This window comes from Panthera tigris, chromosome A2 (assembly GCF_018350195.1).
Source record: "Panthera tigris isolate Pti1 chromosome A2, P.tigris_Pti1_mat1.1, whole genome shotgun sequence".
Classification (NCBI taxonomy): domain Eukaryota; kingdom Metazoa; phylum Chordata; class Mammalia; order Carnivora; family Felidae; genus Panthera; species Panthera tigris.
In genome coordinates this window covers 56,736,832-56,756,979 of record NC_056661.1, presented here as the reverse complement: position 1 = coordinate 56,756,979, position 20,148 = coordinate 56,736,832, and the positions used below count along the sequence as shown (strand labels likewise).

The 20,148-nt window shown below is 44.5% G+C and overlaps 1 protein-coding gene across 3 annotated transcripts; it reads right to left on the bottom strand.

Annotated features, from left to right (window-relative positions):
- Window positions 1-457: 457 nt before the first annotated feature.
- HMCES (5-hydroxymethylcytosine binding, ES cell specific) lies at window positions 458-19,376 on the bottom strand. 3 transcript variants are annotated; one of them, XM_042962006.1, is made up of 7 exons: window positions 19,292-19,376; window positions 18,613-18,818; window positions 11,797-11,940; window positions 11,174-11,299; window positions 4,432-4,613; window positions 2,957-3,149; window positions 458-1,073 (listed from the first exon to the last, which is right to left on the bottom strand). In XM_042962006.1, the coding sequence occupies exons 2-7, from the start codon at window positions 18,793-18,795 to the stop codon at window positions 846-848; spliced, it is 1,056 nt and encodes a 351-aa protein (XP_042817940.1). In that variant the 5' UTR covers window positions 18,796-18,818; window positions 19,292-19,376; the 3' UTR covers window positions 458-845. The 3 variants fall into 3 exon arrangements, with proteins under 3 accessions (XP_042817940.1, XP_042817931.1, NP_001277551.1); XM_042961997.1 differs by having other exon boundaries at window positions 19,246-19,343; NM_001290622.1 differs by lacking the exon at window positions 19,292-19,376 and having other exon boundaries at window positions 636-1,073; window positions 18,613-18,804.
- Between the last annotated feature and the right edge of the window lie 772 nt (window positions 19,377-20,148).

Sequence of the window (20,148 nt, the reverse complement as noted above, 5' to 3'; positions counted from 1 at the left end):
TGGTTTTAAGCTAAAGGATTCACAGGGGTGCCTGGGTGGCTCAGTTGGTTTAAGCGTCCCAACTCTGGCCTAGGTCATGATCTCAGAACTGGTGGGTTTGAGCCCCGCATCAGGCTCTGCTGACAGCTCAGAGCCTGGAGCCTGCTAAGGATTCTGTATCTCCCTCTCTCTCTGCCCCTCCCCTGCTCATGCTCGGTCTCAAAAATAAATAAAAAACCATTAAAAAATTTTAAGCTAAAGGACTCACAAAACTTACAAGTATTAAGAATAAAGAGACTCAATAAAGAACATTCCCTAACCCCCACTGAACCTTCTTACTATTTCCAAGAAAGCAGTTTTATCCACAGAAAGCCCCAGTGCTCCGTATTTGTGACAAAGTCCATTCCCTAGGACTGATCCTAGGAGAAAACAGTAAGATCCAGAACTTCCCCTAACAGCAGCATTTTCTGGAATGTAGACAGTTTATCAAATATAATTTATTCAGAAAAAAAGACAACGTCTTGAGAACTTAATTCCAAAAGCTGGCAGAAAACAGCCTTTTGTAAGCAGTACCAGGTCAGGGCTGAGAATTGCCAGCAGGGTCCACCAGTCAAACCAGCAGAGGGCCACAGCCATAAAGCCCCTTATGCACTGATGGTGGTGGCCCCTCCTCTTTCTAGGCTGCCCATTTGCCCCCCTGTGGGTTCATGATGCAGGCAGGATAGCTACTCATTCATAAACCCACAACTGTCAACTACTACTGTGCTACCGCATCCCAAAGCAAATCCACAAACATACAACGCAAGCACCTGTCACCAGCAACAATATTTAATGCAGCAAATCGTGGCAGTAGTCTCTGAAAGTCGTTACTCGTTGTGCGGCCGCTTGGCCATGGGCTCCTCCTGCTTCAGCCATCGCTCCAAGAGTCCTGTGGCACCTCTCTTGGTGGGGAGTGGGCTCTTCTGCAGGAACTGGTTGGACCACTGGGGCACATCTGACTCTGTCTTTTGGGGTGTTTTGGGGTCTTCCTTTTTGGGTGACTTTGTGGCCAGCCATTGCATCATCTTCTGGCTACTACGACTTGCCTTGGGCTCCTAGGACAAAGAACGCTCAAACCACCCAGCTCTAGCTTTTAGGAAAACACCAACTCCAAGGGAAGAAACAGGGGTAGAGGCATTAGGTACTGACCCAGGCTTAGAAAATGTTATTAAGAGCCAGATGGGGATGACTGGTCAGGAGTGAGGGGAAGGAAGGAGCAACGGAGTATGCTCCAAGGGGTACAAACAGGCAGGGACCAGCTCTCAGAGCAAGCTTCACATATAAGGTGCGTGGGACTGGTCAGAAAAAGAGAGTTGATGAGCATTTCAAACAGGTGCAGAGAAAGAAGCTTTCTTAGGGAAGAGGATGTAGTTCAGTGAGAGCAGGCTGAGCGTGGGGAAATGACACTGGGGAGGTATGACTTTGAAGAGTCACCATGATTAAGGATTCAGCTAAGGCTGAACAGGCTGACTTGTTTCCCCACTGGGCAGCCTCTTCTTGACCAGCCTGCTCCCTCCTGCTCTCTCACACCTGCACCCCAACGCTGAACTGAAGGTTCTGAATTTGCATAATGCCACCTCTCCAGAATGGGAGTTCTTCAGGAGTAAAGACCATGACAGAAATGGGGCAGAGTCTAGTACAAAATGAATGCGTATCATTACATTTTTAGAGACATCTAAGAAATAAAAGATCAGGGTTGCAGGAGTTTGCAAAGAACTGCGACAAAAGAAAAAGATGACACAGAGTATGGAAAACGTAGAAACCTGAATAAAAATGGGGGGTGGGGGGAGCTGTTTTGTAATCATTGTCCTTAACACTTCTCAGGCATTCTAAAATGTCTATTCTTGGAACACTCAGCCATGTCCTATTTTTTTTTTTTTTACGTTTTTTTTTTTAAATTTATTTTTGAGACAGAGAGAGACAGAGCATGAACGGGGGAGGGTCAGAGAGAGAGGGAGACACAGAATCTGAAATGGGCTCCAGGCTCTGAGCTGTCAGCACAGAGCCCGATGCGGGGCTCGAACTCACGGACTGCGAGATCATGACCTGAGCCGAAGTCGGACGCCCAACCGACTAAGCCACCCAGGCGCCCAGCCATGTCCTACTTAAGTCCCTCTGTGCCACCTGGAAACAGTTGCTACTCCTAAATCTTCATCCCCAAATATTGGCAAAAGCCAGTTTTTTGCTCTGGAACTTCTGTTCCCACTGGAGGCCTTTGGTCTGCTCACCTTCCCTTGAAAATACAACTGGATCCTTGCCAATTCTAAAAAGTTAAAGTTCAGGGCAGGAATGTTCTCAAATCCTCCTAAAGGAGTACAAGGATTGGAACTCCTCCAACTTGTAGTTGGGAAAGCAGATACAGAAAAGAGAAAAAAAAACTACACAGCTGGGAGGCAAAGATACAATTATGGACAAGGATTCCTTTGTCTTTCTTATAATCACCCTCTAGATTAGCAATCTTCAAACTTGGCTTATCAGACTTACTTAAGAAGCTTCTTAAAGACACAGAAGCCCAAGCCCAGCCCTGAATACTGACTCACTAGGTCTAGATAGGATCCAGCATTTACATTTTGAAAGAGCTCTCCTGAGGAGTCTGAGTCACAGCCAGCTTGGAGAATCACTGCTCTGTTCAACCTTGCCATACCCAAGGAAATGTGAGCATTGGGTGGTTTAAATTAGAGCTAATTGTTGTGTGCCTGGGTGGCACAGTCGGTTAAGCATCTGACTTCGGCTTAGGTTTGTGAGTTCGAGCCCTGCTTCGGGTGAGCCCCACTTTTCTCTCTCTCTCTCTCTCTCTCAAAACAATAAATAAATAAAAATAAATAAATAAGTTAAAAAAACATAAAGCTAATTGGGAAAGGCCGTATCCTAAAAGAAAAAGATATCTTGACAGAAGACAGAAAGCTCAGAAAGGACTGTCAGAATCACAGGCCCCTACCTTTTTGACCAGTAGGCTGATAGGAGTCACACATTCAGGAGTGTTGTTTCCGGAGTCGTTCACCACGGAAGAGACTGCATGGAAGGTGATATTCTCTGTGGGGTGGATTAACTTCAGAGCTTCCTGAGTTGAGACCTCACCAAAGTCAAGCCATTTAGAGACTTCCTCCTCTCCATCTAATATGGCAGGCATCCTAGCCAGTGAGGTAGAGACATTAGTTAGCAGGTAGAGTAGAGTGAGGGTAGGGACAGAAGGGAGACTCGAGTCAGTGCAAATCATCCTAAGGAGAAGCTCGTCCTTCCTCTGCACCTCACGTGCTGATTGTTGCCATGTGCTCCTTGACCACAACTTGACAGGGCACGAAATTCACCACGAGGAGAACGAGCTTACACAGTTTTATGGCAAAGACAGTGAATGGTGCTATGATTGGATCCAGAGCACTCCAGTGTACATGCTAACCAACTGGTAAACTTCCCACGATGCCTCAGCCAAGAATTAAAGGGAAATTAAAGGGAAAACTTACAATATTAATCTCTAAATTTACAGTAAGAAAGAGTTATTCCCATAATTGTGAACTATGCCTATGCCTCAGAAGGCAAAATGGCTGCCTTAAGATGCCTCCTGGGACCCAGATGTTAGGAATAATTTTCTCAGCAGTGATACAGAAGTTAATTGCAGGAGGAGGCTATACGTTGGATCAAATTGTTCAATTCTGATTAAATACATACCTATTATAAATGCATGTCTTGAAGGAACAACACTTCAAAGGCAGAAAGACATGCCCCAGGATTTAAGACCGCAAAAGATCATAAATTTTAAATAATCTTCCTTTCATTTCATAATAGCTCATAAGCTACAACTTTTCCAACACTCATTTCCAGAAGCAAATTTTTCTAAGGTAAAGTACCATATTTAATGTAATATCTACATAGACAACAATAGTACTGTTTTTAATATACAGATCCCTATTATTTCTTCATGTGTTCCTGACCAATTTTTAGGTGTTGTCCCTTAAAACCCCACTTTTCTCATAAGTTCTTGGGTATACACTGTACAGTTTTGCATAGTGTGACTTTTAGGAACACATGTCATATTATAGCGAAACTGACTGTAACTGTATTTTGCAAAACAACTGCTACTCTCTAAATTTGTGCATACAGGGGCGCCTGGGTGGCTCCGTCAGTTGGGCGTCCAACTTTGGCTCAGGTCACGATCTCACTGTCTGTGGGTTCGAGCCCCGTGTCGGGCTCTGTGCTGACTGCTCAGAGCCTGGAGCCTGCTTCAGATTCTGTGTCTCCCTCTCTCTCTGACCCTCCCCTGTTCATGCTCTGTCTCTGTCTCAAAAATAAATAAATGTTAAAAAAAAAAAAATTTGTGCATACAGAAACACTGAATCCAAAAGCTACCTATCTAAAAGCAGGAAACAAATCTTCCTCTGAATTCTTTTGGACCCAGGGATAAGATCTGTGACTTGCCTAGGGTGAATGTCATTCAAGCTTTTGCAGGAATCTACTGTGATGATGGTGTAGGAATACAGGAGGTCTCCTCCTTCTGGGGGCTCCCAGCAGTCAAAGATCCCCGCCATTGTCAGCAGCCTCCAGTTGTCCCAGACTTTCCTCCAGTGCTCAGAACTCTCTGCAACATCAGTGCTACCTGACTGGAAGCAAAATATGTGGACAGATTAGATATTCAGCAGCCCCCTCCTACACACAGTTGGGTACTACTATAGACTTAACATGACAATGTTTAGAGGTACTTCAGCCCATGTGTTATTAACTGTTCTTGATCCACTGTTGCCAAAAGAAAGAGGTTTGGTGGTAAGTACCCACTGAAGCTATGGATTTATGGCTCCTTAATGCTTTCAGAATACAAACCAACACCATCAGTAGGCATTCAGGTTTTCCAGGATCTAGCCTGTCATTCCCCTCCTCCCCAACAATAAGAAAAAAAGCTAGGAGAGGCACTTGGGTGGCTCAGTCAGTGATCTCATGGTTTTGTGAGTTTGAGCCTCATGTTTGGGCTCTGTGCTGACAGATCAGAGCCTGGAGCCTGCTTTGGATTCTGTGTTTTCCTCTCTCTCTGCCCCTCCCCCACTCACACTCTGTCTCTCTTTCTTTCAAAAATAAATAAACATGAGAAAAAAAAAAAAAAAGCTAGGAGTACCTGGGTGGCTCAGTCAGTTAAGCATCCAACTTTGGCTGAGATCCTGATCTCAGGGCTTGTGAGTTCGAGCCCCACATCAGGCCCTATGCTGACAGCTCAGAGCCTGGAGCCTGCTTCGGATTCTGTGTCTCCCTCTCTCTCTGCCCCTCCCGTTTGTGCACTTGCTTTCTCTCTCTCTCTCAAAAATTAACATTAGAAGAAAAAAATATATATAAAAAAAGAAAAAAGCTAGATAATCTACAAAAATCATAACTTCAAAAAAATTCATCAGAAAACTGAGGTCACTGGGCAACAAACTGGCCTGAACTTTACGGAAAGACAGGGGCCTCCAAGGGAAGACAAGACATAAGTACTGGCTTACTGATGGCAATAGGAGGAAGACAAGGCCTTCATTCAGACAAAATTATTACCAAATTGTTTAAAAGCACTGTGTGGGCTAGTCTGTGAGTCTAGAACCCGTGGGAGCTGCAGACATCAGGGGACTTTGCATCAGCTTGCAGACTCTTCTCCATGAACCTTCCTAGCTGCTCACAAGAAAGATGGAGGCAGAGCAGGAGACTAGAGAAAGCCTTCCTTGCTGGTATGCGCCTAGAGGAGGGGAGCTCTCCTGCATCAGGAAAGGCGTGAAGTCTCACCCAATCATTTCTCCTCTAAGGAGCAAAAGCCTTAAGGGGCCAGAGTATGGGTTATAAACCCTATTGACCATAAGATACAGGTAAAGACCCACTGAGTCTGGGGAAGGGTGAAAGAAAAATCCCTCTACTCTCCTGGGGAAAGAGCAGGATCCCTGAGAAAGCCTGAGCCTGACAGTTCTCAGATTTGAGGCTGTATGAAGACAATAAAGAATGCTCTCCCACCCTTTAGATCAGCAAGCACCACATGGACAGCAACAGCAGCCTAATTCTGGGGAAGCAGCAAGAGCACAGACAGAGCCTATCCACAGCACAGGCTCAAAGGGAAGTACTACAGTGGAAGGAAGCAGGGCTACTGAGAAAAACTCTCTGGAAAATCACCCTTACCATGAACACAAAACAGCACAGAGAAATTTAAAACCTGTAATGAACAAAGGTAATCGTATCAACAAAACCAGTTCAGCTCCTGATAAGATCAACTCAACCTCACACATTACCCTATTAGAAGGATAAGTGTATCCATTTCCAGGCAAAAATTTATCTCAGCCTGTATGTCTGGCAATCAATCAAAAATTACAAGATCGGGGGTGCCTGGGTGGCTCAGTCAGTTGAGCATCTGACTTCGGCTCAGGTCATGATCTCACCTTTGTGAGTTCGAGCCCCACGTCAGGCTCTGTGCTGATAGTGCACAGCCTGGAGCCTGCTTCAGAATCTGTCTCCCTCTCTCTCTGCCCTTCCCCTGCTCACACTCTGTCTCTCTGCCTCTCAAAAATAAATAAACATTAAAAAAAATTTTTTTTAGGGGCACCTGGGTGGCGCAGTCGGTTAAGCATCCGACTTCGGCTCAGGTCACGATCTCGCGGTCCGTGAGTTCGAGCCCCGCGTCAGGCTCTGGGCTGATGGCTCAGAGCCTGGAGCCTGTTTCCGATTCTGTGTCTCCCTCTCTCTCTGGCCCTCCCCCGTTCATGCTCTGTCTCTCTCTGTCCCAAAAATAAATAAACGTTGAAAAAAAAAAATTTTTTTTTTAAATTAAAAAAAAAAAAAATTTTTTTTTTAATTACAAGATGGGGTGCCTGGGTGGCTCAGTCAGTTGAGTATCCAACTCTTGATTTGGAATCAGATCACGATCCCTGGGGTTGTGAGATCGAGCCCTACACTGGGGTCCATGCTAAGTGTAGAACCTGCTTAAGATTTTCTCTCTCTCCCTCTGCCCCTCTCCCCTGCTTGAATTCTCTCTCAAATTAAAAAAAAAAAAAAAAAAGCCAGAAAACAAAATGAACTGTCAAGGGATATAGAAATCAACAGAACCAGACTCAAGACACCACTTTCCCCAAATGCTCAACTATCAGAGGGAATTTAAAATAAGTTTAATTAGAGGCCCCTGGGTGGGCCCAGACAGTAGGCATCTGACTTCAGCTCAGGTCATGATTTCATGGTTTTTGAGTTTGAGCCCTGTGTCAGGCTCTGTACTGACCGCTCAGAGCCTGGAGCCTGCTTGCTTCAGATTTTGTGTCTCCCTCATCTGCCTCTTCCCCGTTCACGCTTTGTCTGTCTGTCTGTCTGTGTCTCTCTCTCAAAAATAAACATTAAAACATGTTTAGTTAATATGTTAAAGGTTCTTGGGGCACCTGGGTGGCTTAGGCATCTGACTCTTAATCTCAGCTCAGGTCATGATCTTGGCATCATGAGTTCACATTCCGTGTTGGGTGTGAAGTCTACTTAAAAAAAATGTTAAAGGCTCTTGTAGAAAAGGTGAACAGCATACATTCAACAGTTAAGAAATGTTGGCAAAATAAGAAAATATCAGTGAACTTAAAAACTTGACAGTAAAAACTACCCAAACTAAAACAGAGATAAAATAAAATACACAGAACACTGAAGAACTATGGGACAATATCAAATGGTCTAACGTGCAATTAGAATCACAGAATGTGAAGAGAAATGAGTAAGAAGAAATATCTGAATATACAATGGCTGAAAATTTACCAAAAATTATGAGAGACATCAAACCACAGATAGGAGGAAGCTCAGTGAACATGCCAAACATACAAACGCACAAAACTACACACATCATATTAAAACTGCTAAAAACCAATGGGAAATGTTGAAGGCATTAGGGAAAGAGGGGTGATAGAAACACATTACAAATGGAAGAAAAAAGACAAAAATTAGAGTAGACTTCTCAAAAAAACCCTAGAAGAGCCAGAGCCTATGGAGTACTTTTTTTAAGTGCTGGAAAAAAAACCAAAAGACTGCCAACCCAGAATTCTATACACAGTGAAAACACCATTCAAAAATGGAAATAGTGGGGGTACCTGGGTAGCTCAGTCGGTTAAGCATTTGACTCTTGATTTTGGCTCAGGTCATGATCTTACGGTTGGTGGGTTCAAGTTCCGGGTCGGGCTCTGTGCTCATAGCTTAGAGCCTGGAGCCTGCTTCAGATTCTGTGTGTGTGTCTCTCTCTCTCTGCGCATCCCCCACTTGTGCTCTGTCTCTCTCTCTTTCTCTCAAAAAAAATGTAAAAAAAATGTGTATTACAGAATAGCTACCAAAAGCATTTTTATTCTATTTTTGTTTTTAACTAAACGAAGCTTCTTTTTATATTTTATCTTATTTATTTATTTTTAAATTTTATTATTTTATTTTTGAGAGCACATGTGTGTAAGCAAGCAGGGGAGGGGCAGGGAGAGAGGGGAAGAAAGAATCTTTTTTTTAATGTTTATTTATTTTGAGAGTGAGAGAGAGCTCAAGTGGGGGAGGAGCAGAGGGAGGGGGAGAGAGAGAGAATCCCAGGCAGACTCTGCATTGTCAGTGAGGAACCCAATGTGGGGCTCGAACCCATGAACCATGAGGTCACGACCTGAGCTGAAGTTGGATGTTTAACCGACTGGACACCCACCCAGGTGACCCACAAAAACTTTACTTATTTATTTAAAATTTTTTTGAGAGAGAGTAGGGGACGGGGTAGAGGGAGAAAGAGAGAGTATCAAGTAGGGTCTGCATTGTTAGCACAGAGCTTGTCACAGGGCTTGATTCCACGACCCTGGGATCATGACCTGAGCTGAATTTTAAGAGTTGTATGCTTGACCAACTGAGCCACCCGGATGCCCTCAAAAAACAATTTTTTAAAATTTTTTTAAATGTTTATTTAAATTTGAGAGAGAGAGCGAGCGTGTGCACAAGCAGGGGAAGGGCAGAGAGAGAGGGAGACAGAATCCAAAGCGGGCTTCAGGGCTCAAACCCACAAACTGTGAGATCACGACCTGAGCCGAAGTCGGATACCTAACCGACTTAACATTTTTAAAAGAAGTAAAAGTAAGCAGCCAACAGTGGAGACGAAATGGAATCATAAAAATTACTGAATCCAAAAGCAGCCGGGAAAAACATGAGAAAAGGAAAAATGAGCTAATGAAAACAACTAGCAAACTAGCAGAATGCTGAATTTTTAACCCCACCAGATTGCTAATTACATCAAGGGCAAATCTTCTAAACGTTACAAAGTTCCCTCCTCTGGGAAGCCTTCTGAGATGCCCCAGGCTCAGTTACGTGCTGTCTTCTGTGCTGCCATAACTCACAAGCATGCCTTCAGTGAGCATTCACCCCTGACCTTTAACTGTTGACTTGTGTGTGTCTTGGTAATCGAGTATCGAGGGCAGAAATCCTGTCTCACTGAACTTCCAGGAGACTAGTAGCAGGACCATATACAATCGTATGTGGTTAATGAAAGTCCAGTGAACAGATACATTTTTATAGGTAAGAAAAACTGTATAGGACTGAAGGAAGTCCCATCCTAATCCACACAAATGCCTCGTAGTCTCTCAAGAAAAGTGTCCGAGGAAATTGCAATTTTAAGATAGGAAATTCCTAAAGATGGAAAAGCTAAGCACTAGGAATCTTTTGGAGTGGATTCCTCTAGAGAGCCCCAGAATTCTGACTTACTAGTAATTCAATTTAATTAATTAATTAATTTATTTATTTTTAAAGGTTTTATTTTTAAGGAATCTCTATACCCAATGTGGGGCTTGAACTCGCAACCCTGAGATTGAGTCACGTGCTCCACTGACTGAGCCAGCCAGGCGCCCCCCATAATTTGCAATTTTAACAAAGCAAACTGCAGTGAGAACGCAAAGGCTTTAGCAGTATTAGAGCAGTAAATCTGATTAAAATGAGAACATGATGTTGGCACATCTGATTTGTTTTCAATCTCCTCATAATGTTATGTGAACAGGCTAAATTTACCATTTGTCTTAAAATGAAAGTTCTAGGGGCGCCTGGGTGGCTCAGTCAGTTGGGCGTCCGACTTCGGCTCAGGTCATGATCTCACAGTTCGTGAGTTTGAGCCCCGCGTCAGGTTCTGTGCTGACGGCTCAGAGCCTGGAGCCTGTTTCAGATTCTGTGTCTCCCTTTCTCTCTGCTCCTCCCCTGCTCATGCTCTGTCTCTCTCTGTCTCAAAAATAAATAAACATTAAAAAAAAAAAAATTAAAAAAAAAAAATGAAAGTTCTAGGGGCGCCTGGGTGGCTCAGTTGGTTAAACGTCCGACTTCGGTCAGGTCATGATCTCACAGTTTGTGAGTTCGAGTCCCACATTGGGCTCTGTGCCGTTGGTTCGGAGCCTGGAGCCTGCTTCGGATTCTGTGTCTCCTTCTCTCTCCACCCTTCCCCTGCTCATGCTCCGTCTCTCTCTGCCTCTCAAAAAATGAATAAACATTAAAAAAAAATTAAAAAAAAAAAAAATGAAAGTTCTACGAGGAAAATGTGAAGTATAGAGTTACCATGTGACCTGGCCAATTCACCCCTAGGTATAAACTTGAGAAATTAAAACATACCCATGTAACAACTTGTACACGAATGTCCATAGCAGCCTTATTCATAACCATCAAAAGTAGAAACAACCCAAGTGTCCATCAACTGGTGAATGAATAAACAAAATGTGGCCTTTCCATACAATGGACTATTACTCAGCCATAAACAAGCAATTAAATAGTGACACATTCTATCACATGGATCAACCTTGAAAACCTTATACTGAGTAAAACAAGCCAGATACAAAAGACCACATATTATACGACTCCAAATATATTAAATGTCCAATTAGGCAAATCTATAGTGACTGAAAGATTCGTGGTTGCCAGGACTGGGAAGAATAGGGAATGGACAGTGACAGGTAACAGATATGGGATTTCTTTTGGGGGCAATGAAAATGTAATATTAGACAGCAGTGATGGTTGCACAACTTTGACTATACTACAAAAACCGCTGACTTGCATCCTTTAAAAAGGTGAATTTTATGGTGAATTATAGCTCAATAAAGCAGTTATGTCAAAAAAAATAACCCACAACTCTATGAGGAAAGATACAAAATGTCCTTTTTTGCATCGGTTTCTCTGTCCCTTTCCAAACTGTGAATGCTGTTGACAATACCTCTTCTGTTTTGGCTTGGGGAAAATAGATGAAGTACGGCTGCTTTTGGCTTGTTCCCTGACGTCTCTGCCACTCGTAGAATCCATCAGCTAAGACGACACAGCGTCTTCCCTTTCCAAGAGGGACCTGAGGAAAAACGTGAGCAAGATACAGTCTTGGTGACAGAATGTTTCATGTACTTGAGCGAAAAATCTCACATCCACCAATGTGTGACCTTAATTATTTAATGTCTGTGTGCCTCACTTTCCTTATGCATAACTTCCTTATGCAGATGTTGAAAAGATTAAATAATGTACTCCAGCCCCAGCTGTCATTTGATTATAAGTGCATGAAAACCTCCAAGTGAAAACTGTCTAGTTGTCATTCTCTCTCTCTCTCTCTCTCTCTCTCTCTCTCAACCTAGTCAACCTACAAAATATGAGAAGTAATAGTTTTGTTTTAAACCACTATGTGTTGGCATTATTTATCATGCAGTAATATGCATAACCACCCTCAACATTATTCGCGACTGGGAACACACTTTCCAGGAGATCCTTATTTTATTTCTCAGGTGTATAAGATACTAACAACTCTGTCGGAAAACAGAACAGAATATGTGCCTTTTCTCTAGACCAGCTACCTACCTTGAAGGACCGTTTCTCCATTATGGTATCACTACGACAGTTGGTAGTGTTGAACTGAAGTTTGGAAGGATCATCCTCTTTGAACCAAGATGGGACCAAGCCCCATCGCATGGGAGCAATGATACGCTCAGATGGGTCTGCACCCTGCCATGGGAAAAGGTTAAGATCCAGTGAGTAGAGCATAATGAAATTTACAAAACCAAATTTGGCACATGCATTATGTTACTATTAATATCAAAATACAAAAAGTACAGAGAAGAACACTAAAAGGGAAAGATCTATTTGAAAAACAATTTTAATGATTTATCTATCATGATGTGAGTAACTTGAACTCTTCAGCAATTCACGTTCTTTAGCATTTATTAGAATGTAAGACATACTGCTTGGGTAGGGTGGGGGATACAAAGAAGTTTAGTCCCTGTAGACTTTGAATTAGTGCCTGCTATGAGAGAGAGAGAGTGCTAGGCCTAGCAGTTTATGTGGTTCCAGCTCTTAAAAAGCACATACTACAGAGGAGCTGGGGTGGCTTGGTTGGTTGAGTGTCCAACTCTTGATTTTGGCTCAGATCATGATCCCAGGATTGTGGGATCGAGCCCCACGTTGGGTTTGGCACTGAGCATGAGCCACTTAAAGCCCCCCTCTCTCTCTCTCTCTCTCCTTCTCTACACCACTTACACTCTCTCTCTAAAATAAAAATAAATAAGTCAGCACATGTTACAGACAACGATAATACAATGAGGGACATGCTAGGATGAGGGATGCTCAGGGTGCTGTGGGGGCACATAGAAGAGTGCTTAACTTCAAAGGACTTGCACGATGACATATGAGGCCACAAAGACATAAAAACATTAATAATATAATATACAACAAAACATTAATAATATAAGATACAATAGGCTAAGGGCCATAGAAGTGGTACATACAAGGGGCGCCTGGGTGGCTCAGTCGGTTGAGCGTCCGACTTCGGCTCAGGTCATGATCTCACAGCTCGTGGGTTCGAGCCCTGTGTCAGGCTCTGTGCTGACACCTCAGAGCCTGGAGCCTGCTTCCGATTCTGTCTCCCTCTCTCTCTGCCCCTAACCCACTCTCATTCTGTCTCTGTGTCTCTCAAAAATAAATAAACATTTTTTAAAAATTAAAAAAGAAGTGGTACATACAAGGAGTCAAAAAGGAGTTCAGCAGAGAGTGATCCGTGAGAGATGGAATGGAAAAGTATCAGCTCCTTAGAAGAGGCAGAAAGGACAGGGGTGAGGTAGTTCTTAAACTGGATCCCACAAGAGGTACAAAATGCAGACAAAGAAGAGAATGGGAGGGAAGACCAGATATGAAATCAAACGAACATGGGTGCCTGGCTGGCTCAGTTGGAGGAGTGCGCAACTCTTGATCTTGGGGTCATGAATTCCAGCCCTACACTGGTTGTAGAGATTACTAAAAAAAGTAACTAAACTTAAAAAAAATTAAATGAACAAAGAGGCAATGTCAAGAATGTGTAGGAAGTGGTTTTGTGCAGAAAAGTTATAGCAAGTCCAAGGATGCTATTTTCAGGAAGGCCTGCTTACAAGGTTGGCCCTTAGCATCTGGGACCTTGGATTTTGAGTGTTCCCCTTTTCCTAACAGATACAGGATGGTTCACTGTACCTAGTCTGTACAAAAATGAGGTTTATGCTGAACATCTGCTTTCCTTTTGAGACTCTGGAATTTAGGTACTTGCTAGGCAGAGTACCTAATAAAAACCCTGGGCTTTTAGTTTCTAATGGATTGCCCCAGGCAGAAACACCACACATTACTGTATTTTTCATTGCTGAAGAAGGATATTTCCTGCCATATCTCCTCACAGGAAGGAGAGAACCTAAGGAAGCCTATGCATGGATTTTTTTCCAGACTCCTACTTATGTCTCTTTCCCTTGCTAATGCTATTGCATATCTTTTCACTGTAATAAACCTGAGCCTTATACGCTAAGTCCTTCTAACCGAATCTCCAAATGTGGGGGTACTCTTAGGGGCCTCTGACACATAGTCGTTACACTTTATTGGGGTAATTGGCCCCTTGAGACTTTGATGAAATCTACAGATTAAAATGCACGCGCGCGCGCACACACACACACACTATTCTATGTGGTGTGGTACAATACAGGTTGGAAGAGACCATGAGCAGAGAGTGAATTCTATCACTCAGCCATAAACAAGCAATGAAGTAGTGACACATTCTATCAAATGGATCAACCTTGAAAACATTACACTGAGTAAAATAAGCCAGATATCTCTGACAACTCAGAGTCTGGAGCCTGCTTCAGATCTTGTGTCTCCCTCTCTCTCTGCTCCTCCTGCTCATGCTCTCTCTCTCTCTCAAAAATAAATAAACATTTAAATAAGTAAGTAAATAAAATACTAGCCAGCACTCTAGCACTATGCTTGGGAGCAATTTTTTTTTAATTTATTTATTTTGAGAGAGAGAGAAAAAGTCCAAGTGGGTGGAGAGAGAGGGAGAGAAAGAGAGAATCCCAAGCAGGCTCTGCACTGTCAGCTCAGAGCCCCATGGGGGACTCAAACTCAGAAACCATGAGATCATGAGATCATAACCTGAGCCAAAGTCAGACACTTAAACATCTGAGCCACCCAGGTGCCCAGCTTGGGGGCAATTTCAAACAGTGAAATCACCAACAAAATGCAGAGAAATGCAAGAAATAGCACTAAATCAACTCCAAGAAGAGTACTTGTTTACAATGTAAGAGCTGAAACAAGAAGGTAAAGTTTTGCCTTACTCAACCTCAGCTGGGAATGTGTACTTTGGGTAATTCAAAATTTCTTCCTGTCTATATGTCTGTGAAAGACTTCAAAAGCGACATGAGTATTATTTTGGGGAATATACACAATTTTAGCAAGCAGACACATTTGCAAACATGAAATCTACAAATAATGAGTTTCAACTGTGCATGTGTGTATACATATGCACACGTGTGTATATTTTCCTACTTAAAGACAGAGGCAGTCTGGGTATCTTGTATGCCAAGAGGCAGGAAAAACAAAAGCAACTGATGAGCGTGCAACGTAACTAAGGAAAAGACTACCCTACAAGAAATGGTAGTATAACTGAACTAACAGTTGACTTCGCTCCTTGGTGAGTTCCACATATAGACTATACCAGGTGGAGTCACACAAAGGAAACTATTTGCAGCTAATAAGACGGGAGGAGGGAGTAAGATGGGGGAAGTGGAGATGGGGGTGGTGGTGACTGGGTTTATTTTAGGGTTAGGATGAACATTCAGCAAGGGGAGCTTTGTCACTGCATGTGAAAGTGGACATAAGGCTGCACAGGTGTACTTAGAGAACATGACTATACATGCAACCTATATTACATTAATGAAGCCTGTGCTCCTTATTAGGAAGCAGAGGTAACTGTAGGACAAGGGGAAAGGGGTTAAGGGCAGGCTCAGGGACAGCAGTGTGTGAACTGCATGGGGCTTGGGCTCATTATTTCAGGTAAGGAATGCTGGACCTTGTTTACTTTTGAAACAGCACTGGGAGTTTTACCACTGGTATGGTTAGGCTACTTCCTGGACTGGTAGAGAGTGTTAGTTTTTGCATTCCCTTTTTTCCCTTAAAATCCTTAACTACAGGAGGTTTTTGTATTTCTTTGTAATTCTGACACCTCCTTTTGAAATTCTGCAAGAAGTGTGCTTAGGCAAGTGGAGCCAGTAGGGCGTAGATCACAGAAAATAGGTAGGGGCCTAAAATGACTTCTCTTGTGTCACCAAAGCTATGTCTCATCTTTCTTTTTCTGGGGGCCCCTCATTCCTTCTGTTTACAGTAGGGTAGACAATGAAAATCCAAGTGTTCATCTCATCTGAGATAGGAAGAGAAAGAAAGTATGAAAACAGAGCTTTTGTAAGTCCTCTTTTCCAGAATCAAACGTGCCTTCCAAGCCCCTTACCCAAAGCATAAATGAGAGAACATTATACAATGGTCAACTAAATGGATTCTCATCAGGAATCTGCAAGACAACAATACTCTAAATTTGAGATTCGCAACATGTGGCAAGTGTGACAATCCTTCCCCACCACCAAGATCTAGGGGGTAGAAATCTGGCGGGTAGAGGCCAGCAAGGCTGCTAAACATTCTGCAGTGCACAGAACAGCTTCCCACCACAAAGAATCTGGTGGTTAGAGGCCAGTAATGCTACCCGCATCTGGTAGGTAGAAGCCAGCAATGCTGATAAACATGCTGCAATGCACAGGACAGCTTTTCACAGCAAAGACTTTTCCCACCCAAAATGTTGATACTGCTTAGGTTGAGAAATCCTACTTCTACAAATCCCACCGATCACCTTTAATGCTAGTGTGTTCACTGGACGATTGAAAACTGAACCTAGGGGCGCCTGGGTGGCTCAGTCGGTTGAGCGCCGACTTCGGCTCAGGTCACGATCTCGCGGTCCGTGGGTTCGAGCCCCGCATCGGGCCCCTGTGCTGACAGCTCAGAGCCCGGAGCCTGTTTCAAATTCTGTGTCTCCCTCTCTCTGACCCTCCCCCATTCATGCTCTGTCTCTCTCTGTCTCAAAAATAAATAAACGTTAAAAAAAAAAAAAAAAAAAAAAAAAAAGAAAACTGAACCTAAACATGAGGCTGCCCCCTACTGGGAACAAGAAATAAAAGGTGGCTGAGAAGCCAAAATACTGAAAATATTGCTCAATATTAGTCATCTTTTTCCTCTACCCTTTTGGACTTGTGACCAGAACAGCTGGTAGAGCTGGGGTAGATAAATGAAAGAGGAAGTAATCTGCAAATCAGTGGTTTCAAATGCAAATATTGCAATCTGTACACGTGTTGGCCGTTGATGATAAGGTTTAATGAACAGCTGAAATGATTCTAATTTTGTCTTACAATTTACAGGTTTGAGACAAATGGAACCTCAAATTTTATCAAAATTAGGAAACCCCAGCAATCTTAACAAAATTTATTAGAGATGTGGAATCAAAACACTACATCAGCAAATTCATACCACTGACGGAAAGAGAGGGCTACTTTTGCTAGAGGCTCCACCTTCCCCATTCCTAGTTCCGGGAAGCATCGACTGGAGTGGGGAAAGTGGTCTGGACCTCAGTCCCAGCTCTGTCCCTCATTTGCTGGGTAACCTAGGACAAGTCACAATATGTCTACACTTCTTTACATCTGCTAAAACAAATATTTTCTTCCAGCTGACATTCATTCTATAATTTTAAAGAGGTGATATAAAGAGAACCAAGGCTAAAAAAGAATAAGGACCACACATTTAATCCGTCTCTCTTTTCACTTCCAATTTGGTCTTCCTCTGAGACATGTTTAATTCTTTCCTTTCCAAGTTAAGATCCCCCATGATATTTATTTTGATTTCCCTCTCATAAAAAAAAAAATTTTTTTTTAGTTTCAACAGGGAGGTATGCACCCAGTAAAAATGGCTCAAGAATAAGCCATTTACTATTTCATTCAACAAAAAAGATCAATGTTATTTAGTATGCTTATTTCTTCTAAATATTTTATTTTTGAGAGAGAGAGAAAGAGTGCAACAGAGTGCGAGCAGGGGTGGAGCAGAAAGAGAAGGAGACACAGAATCTGAAGCAGATTCCAGGCTCTAAGCTGTCAGCACAGAGCCCGATGCAGGGCTCGAACTCAAGAACCGCGAGATCATGACCTGAGCCAAAGTCGGATGCCTTAACCGACTGAGCCACCCGGGTGCCCATTTATTTCAAGTAATATAGAAACGAATCTTGACTACAATACCATCACAAGAGTTCTGAAGAGTAAGTAGCAAGGGTATAATTGACTTTATAAATTGATTTAAGCATTATGGATCCAATAGAATAAATACCCATGATGGAAAACAATCATAATTTTTCATAACCTCTCAAGGGCATTTAAAATGCTTAAGACATGGAGAGACCAACCATTCATTTCTAGAATTAAGCATTTTATTTACTACATGCTAGCACTGGCACACAGTTGCACGCACACATGTGAACACACACATTCAGGAGTTAAACCAAAGAACCAAAACATGATTATGCATTATTGGTCACTCCAACACTACATGGGTAAATACTGTAGAAACAATGAGGTGGAATTAAACTTCAGATAACCAAACCAAATGCATTTGTTCCTAGTTTCAATAAAAGACAAAACATAAACCGACTGAAAACACAAGCAGAAAAAAAATAGAAACTTCAACATTCAAGAAGCACCACAAGTGTTTCACATTAGCTAGCCTTAATCCTGCCCTAGGCCTAGAGATTCTGGTTCAACTGGGCTGGTAAGGGGCATGGAAATCTTTTTTTTTTTCCCAAAGGTACTCAAATGACCTTGATGATCAGTGAGGTTTGAAAGATGTGATCTTAAAAAACCTTCGAGGGGCGCCTGGGTGGCTCAGTCATTAAGCGCGGGGCTCTGGCTCAGGTCACGATCTCAAGGTTAGTGAGTTCCAGCCCCATATTGCGCTCTGCGCTGACGTTCGGAGCCTGCTTGGGATTCTGTCTGTCTGTCTCTCTCTCAAAATAAATAAAAACGTTAAAAAAAAAGTACTCAAATGGGGGGGGCGTGTTCAAATAAATTTGGCATGTATTATGACTAGCCTTCAAGTGAGCCTGAAGAATAAATACGGCATCCTCTTCTAAGGTAAGAAGAAAGCGATAAAACTTCTTGCAGTGAGGTCCAGAGTGGTTCTCAACTGGGGATCAGACTATATGAGCAACGGCTGGTTTTCAAGTTCAATGTCAGGGGCTGAGCAGACGCCAAACCCTACTGAAGCGGATGGGCCGGAAGCTGGTGTGGCGCAGAGACCCGCGGTTACCTTCTCAAAGTGCAGACGTGACAAGAGCACGGGGCTGTTCGACTGAGGGCTCGTGTTGTAAGAGGGGCAGTACTTGTCGGGGTCCTTCCACTCGGGGAGCCGCTCCCGGCCCTGCCGGTCCCGATAGGCACACGCTCTCGCGAGCACATCTCTGGGCAGGTGACAGGAGGTTCGGCCGCACATCCTCCGGCGGGGCCCCGCACACCCTGAAGACGAGAGCACACCGGGGGCGGGTCGCACTCGCGTATTCACGGCCCTCTCTCCACGCCGCGCGGGCACCCGTGCGCGGGGAGGCGGCCAGCTCCGAGGTGCTATTCTTGCAGCTCAGCGGTGCGGCCAAGAAACACACGAGGCGGGGAGGGACGGGTACGGTCACAGCTGGAGCCACTTCCTCTGCGTGACCCTCTCCGGCCCCGCTCTTCTCCCCTCAGGGCACCGACTGGGGCCTCCCGCCCGCTAAAGCTCCAGGACCGCAGCCGGCGCCGCCAGGGGGCGGGCCCTCCCGGAGGAGAGGTCGGGGGCCCCCGCGTCCCAGCCCGCCCCACCTCGCGGCTCCGCGCCCGGGCCGCGGGCCGCCTCGGCCGGCCGCCCCGCCTCTCCTCCATCCGGCCCCGCAGTCCCGCCTCGCCTCACCTCGTCTCACTTCGCCTCACGTCCACCTCCGCCCGCCTAGCCTCACCTCACGTTCACCTCCTCTAGGCCGCCGGCGACGCTCTTCCCCCGCGGGAGCTCCGGCTCGGCGGGCCAGCGCTCACGGCGCCAGGCCCCACCCCCAGCCAGGTCAGCCCCGCCCCCAGCGACGGCGCCTAGCCCCGCCCCCGCGCGCCTGGAGGTTCCCGTGGCGTCCAGCTATCTGAAAGTAGCCGGGGCGGGGGAAGACTACGACTGGCTTTGGGGACTCCCCGGTTCTCGAAGCTCAGCTCTCCTCCGTAAAGGCCCACTGCCTCCCTGCCTTTGGGGACTCCCCGCTTCTTGAAGCTCAGCTCTCCTCCGTGAAGGCCCACTCCCTGCCGTAGGAATGGGGTGGAGCCCAGGGAGCGTGAGGTGTCCTGGTCTGTATAGTGGGAGCCGGAATTAGAGCACTGGGTCGTTGTAGGGATGATAACGGAACATTTGATTTACTTCACAGTGAGGCTGACTGCCTCAGAGTTTGGGACAAACGTTGAGAAACCATCAGGAAAACTTACGTGAATCATGCAAGTCACTCTTAAACTTCAGTGGGCACCAAAATGTGACTTTCCAGGCCTTTGGCTACCTCCCCAACCCAAATCTGAATTCCTAAGAGTCAGGCCTGGATTTTAGAAAACAGGCTTTGCAGGCCTGTTTCAGCCATGAAATTAGCAAAGCCGCCTGGCTTGAGTTTAAAAGGGCAGGCCTCTGAGCCTGCTGCCTTGGGTCGTGAACCAAGGATTTCTGCATCTTCAGCCAATAGACTGCTAAGGCCTGTCTGTTCTCCTCTGTGCATTCACTGAACTGGGAGCAGGCAAACCCCAGTGCACACTCCACCTCAAACCTCATGCTAGGTAATACCCAAGT

Coding starts and splice junctions, on each gene's coding strand:
- HMCES (XM_042962006.1), bottom strand. CDS start 18,795: ATGTGCGGCCGAACCTCCTGTCACCTGCCCAGAGATGTGCTCGCGAGA. Junction 11,941..18,612: donor CACGTCTGCACTTTGAGAAG/GTAACCGCGGGT, acceptor TTCCCATGGCAG/GGTGCAGACCCATCTGAGCG. Junction 3,150..4,431: donor TTGAATGACATTCACCCTAG/GCAAGTCACAGA, acceptor CTCACTGGCTAG/GATGCCTGCCATATTAGATG.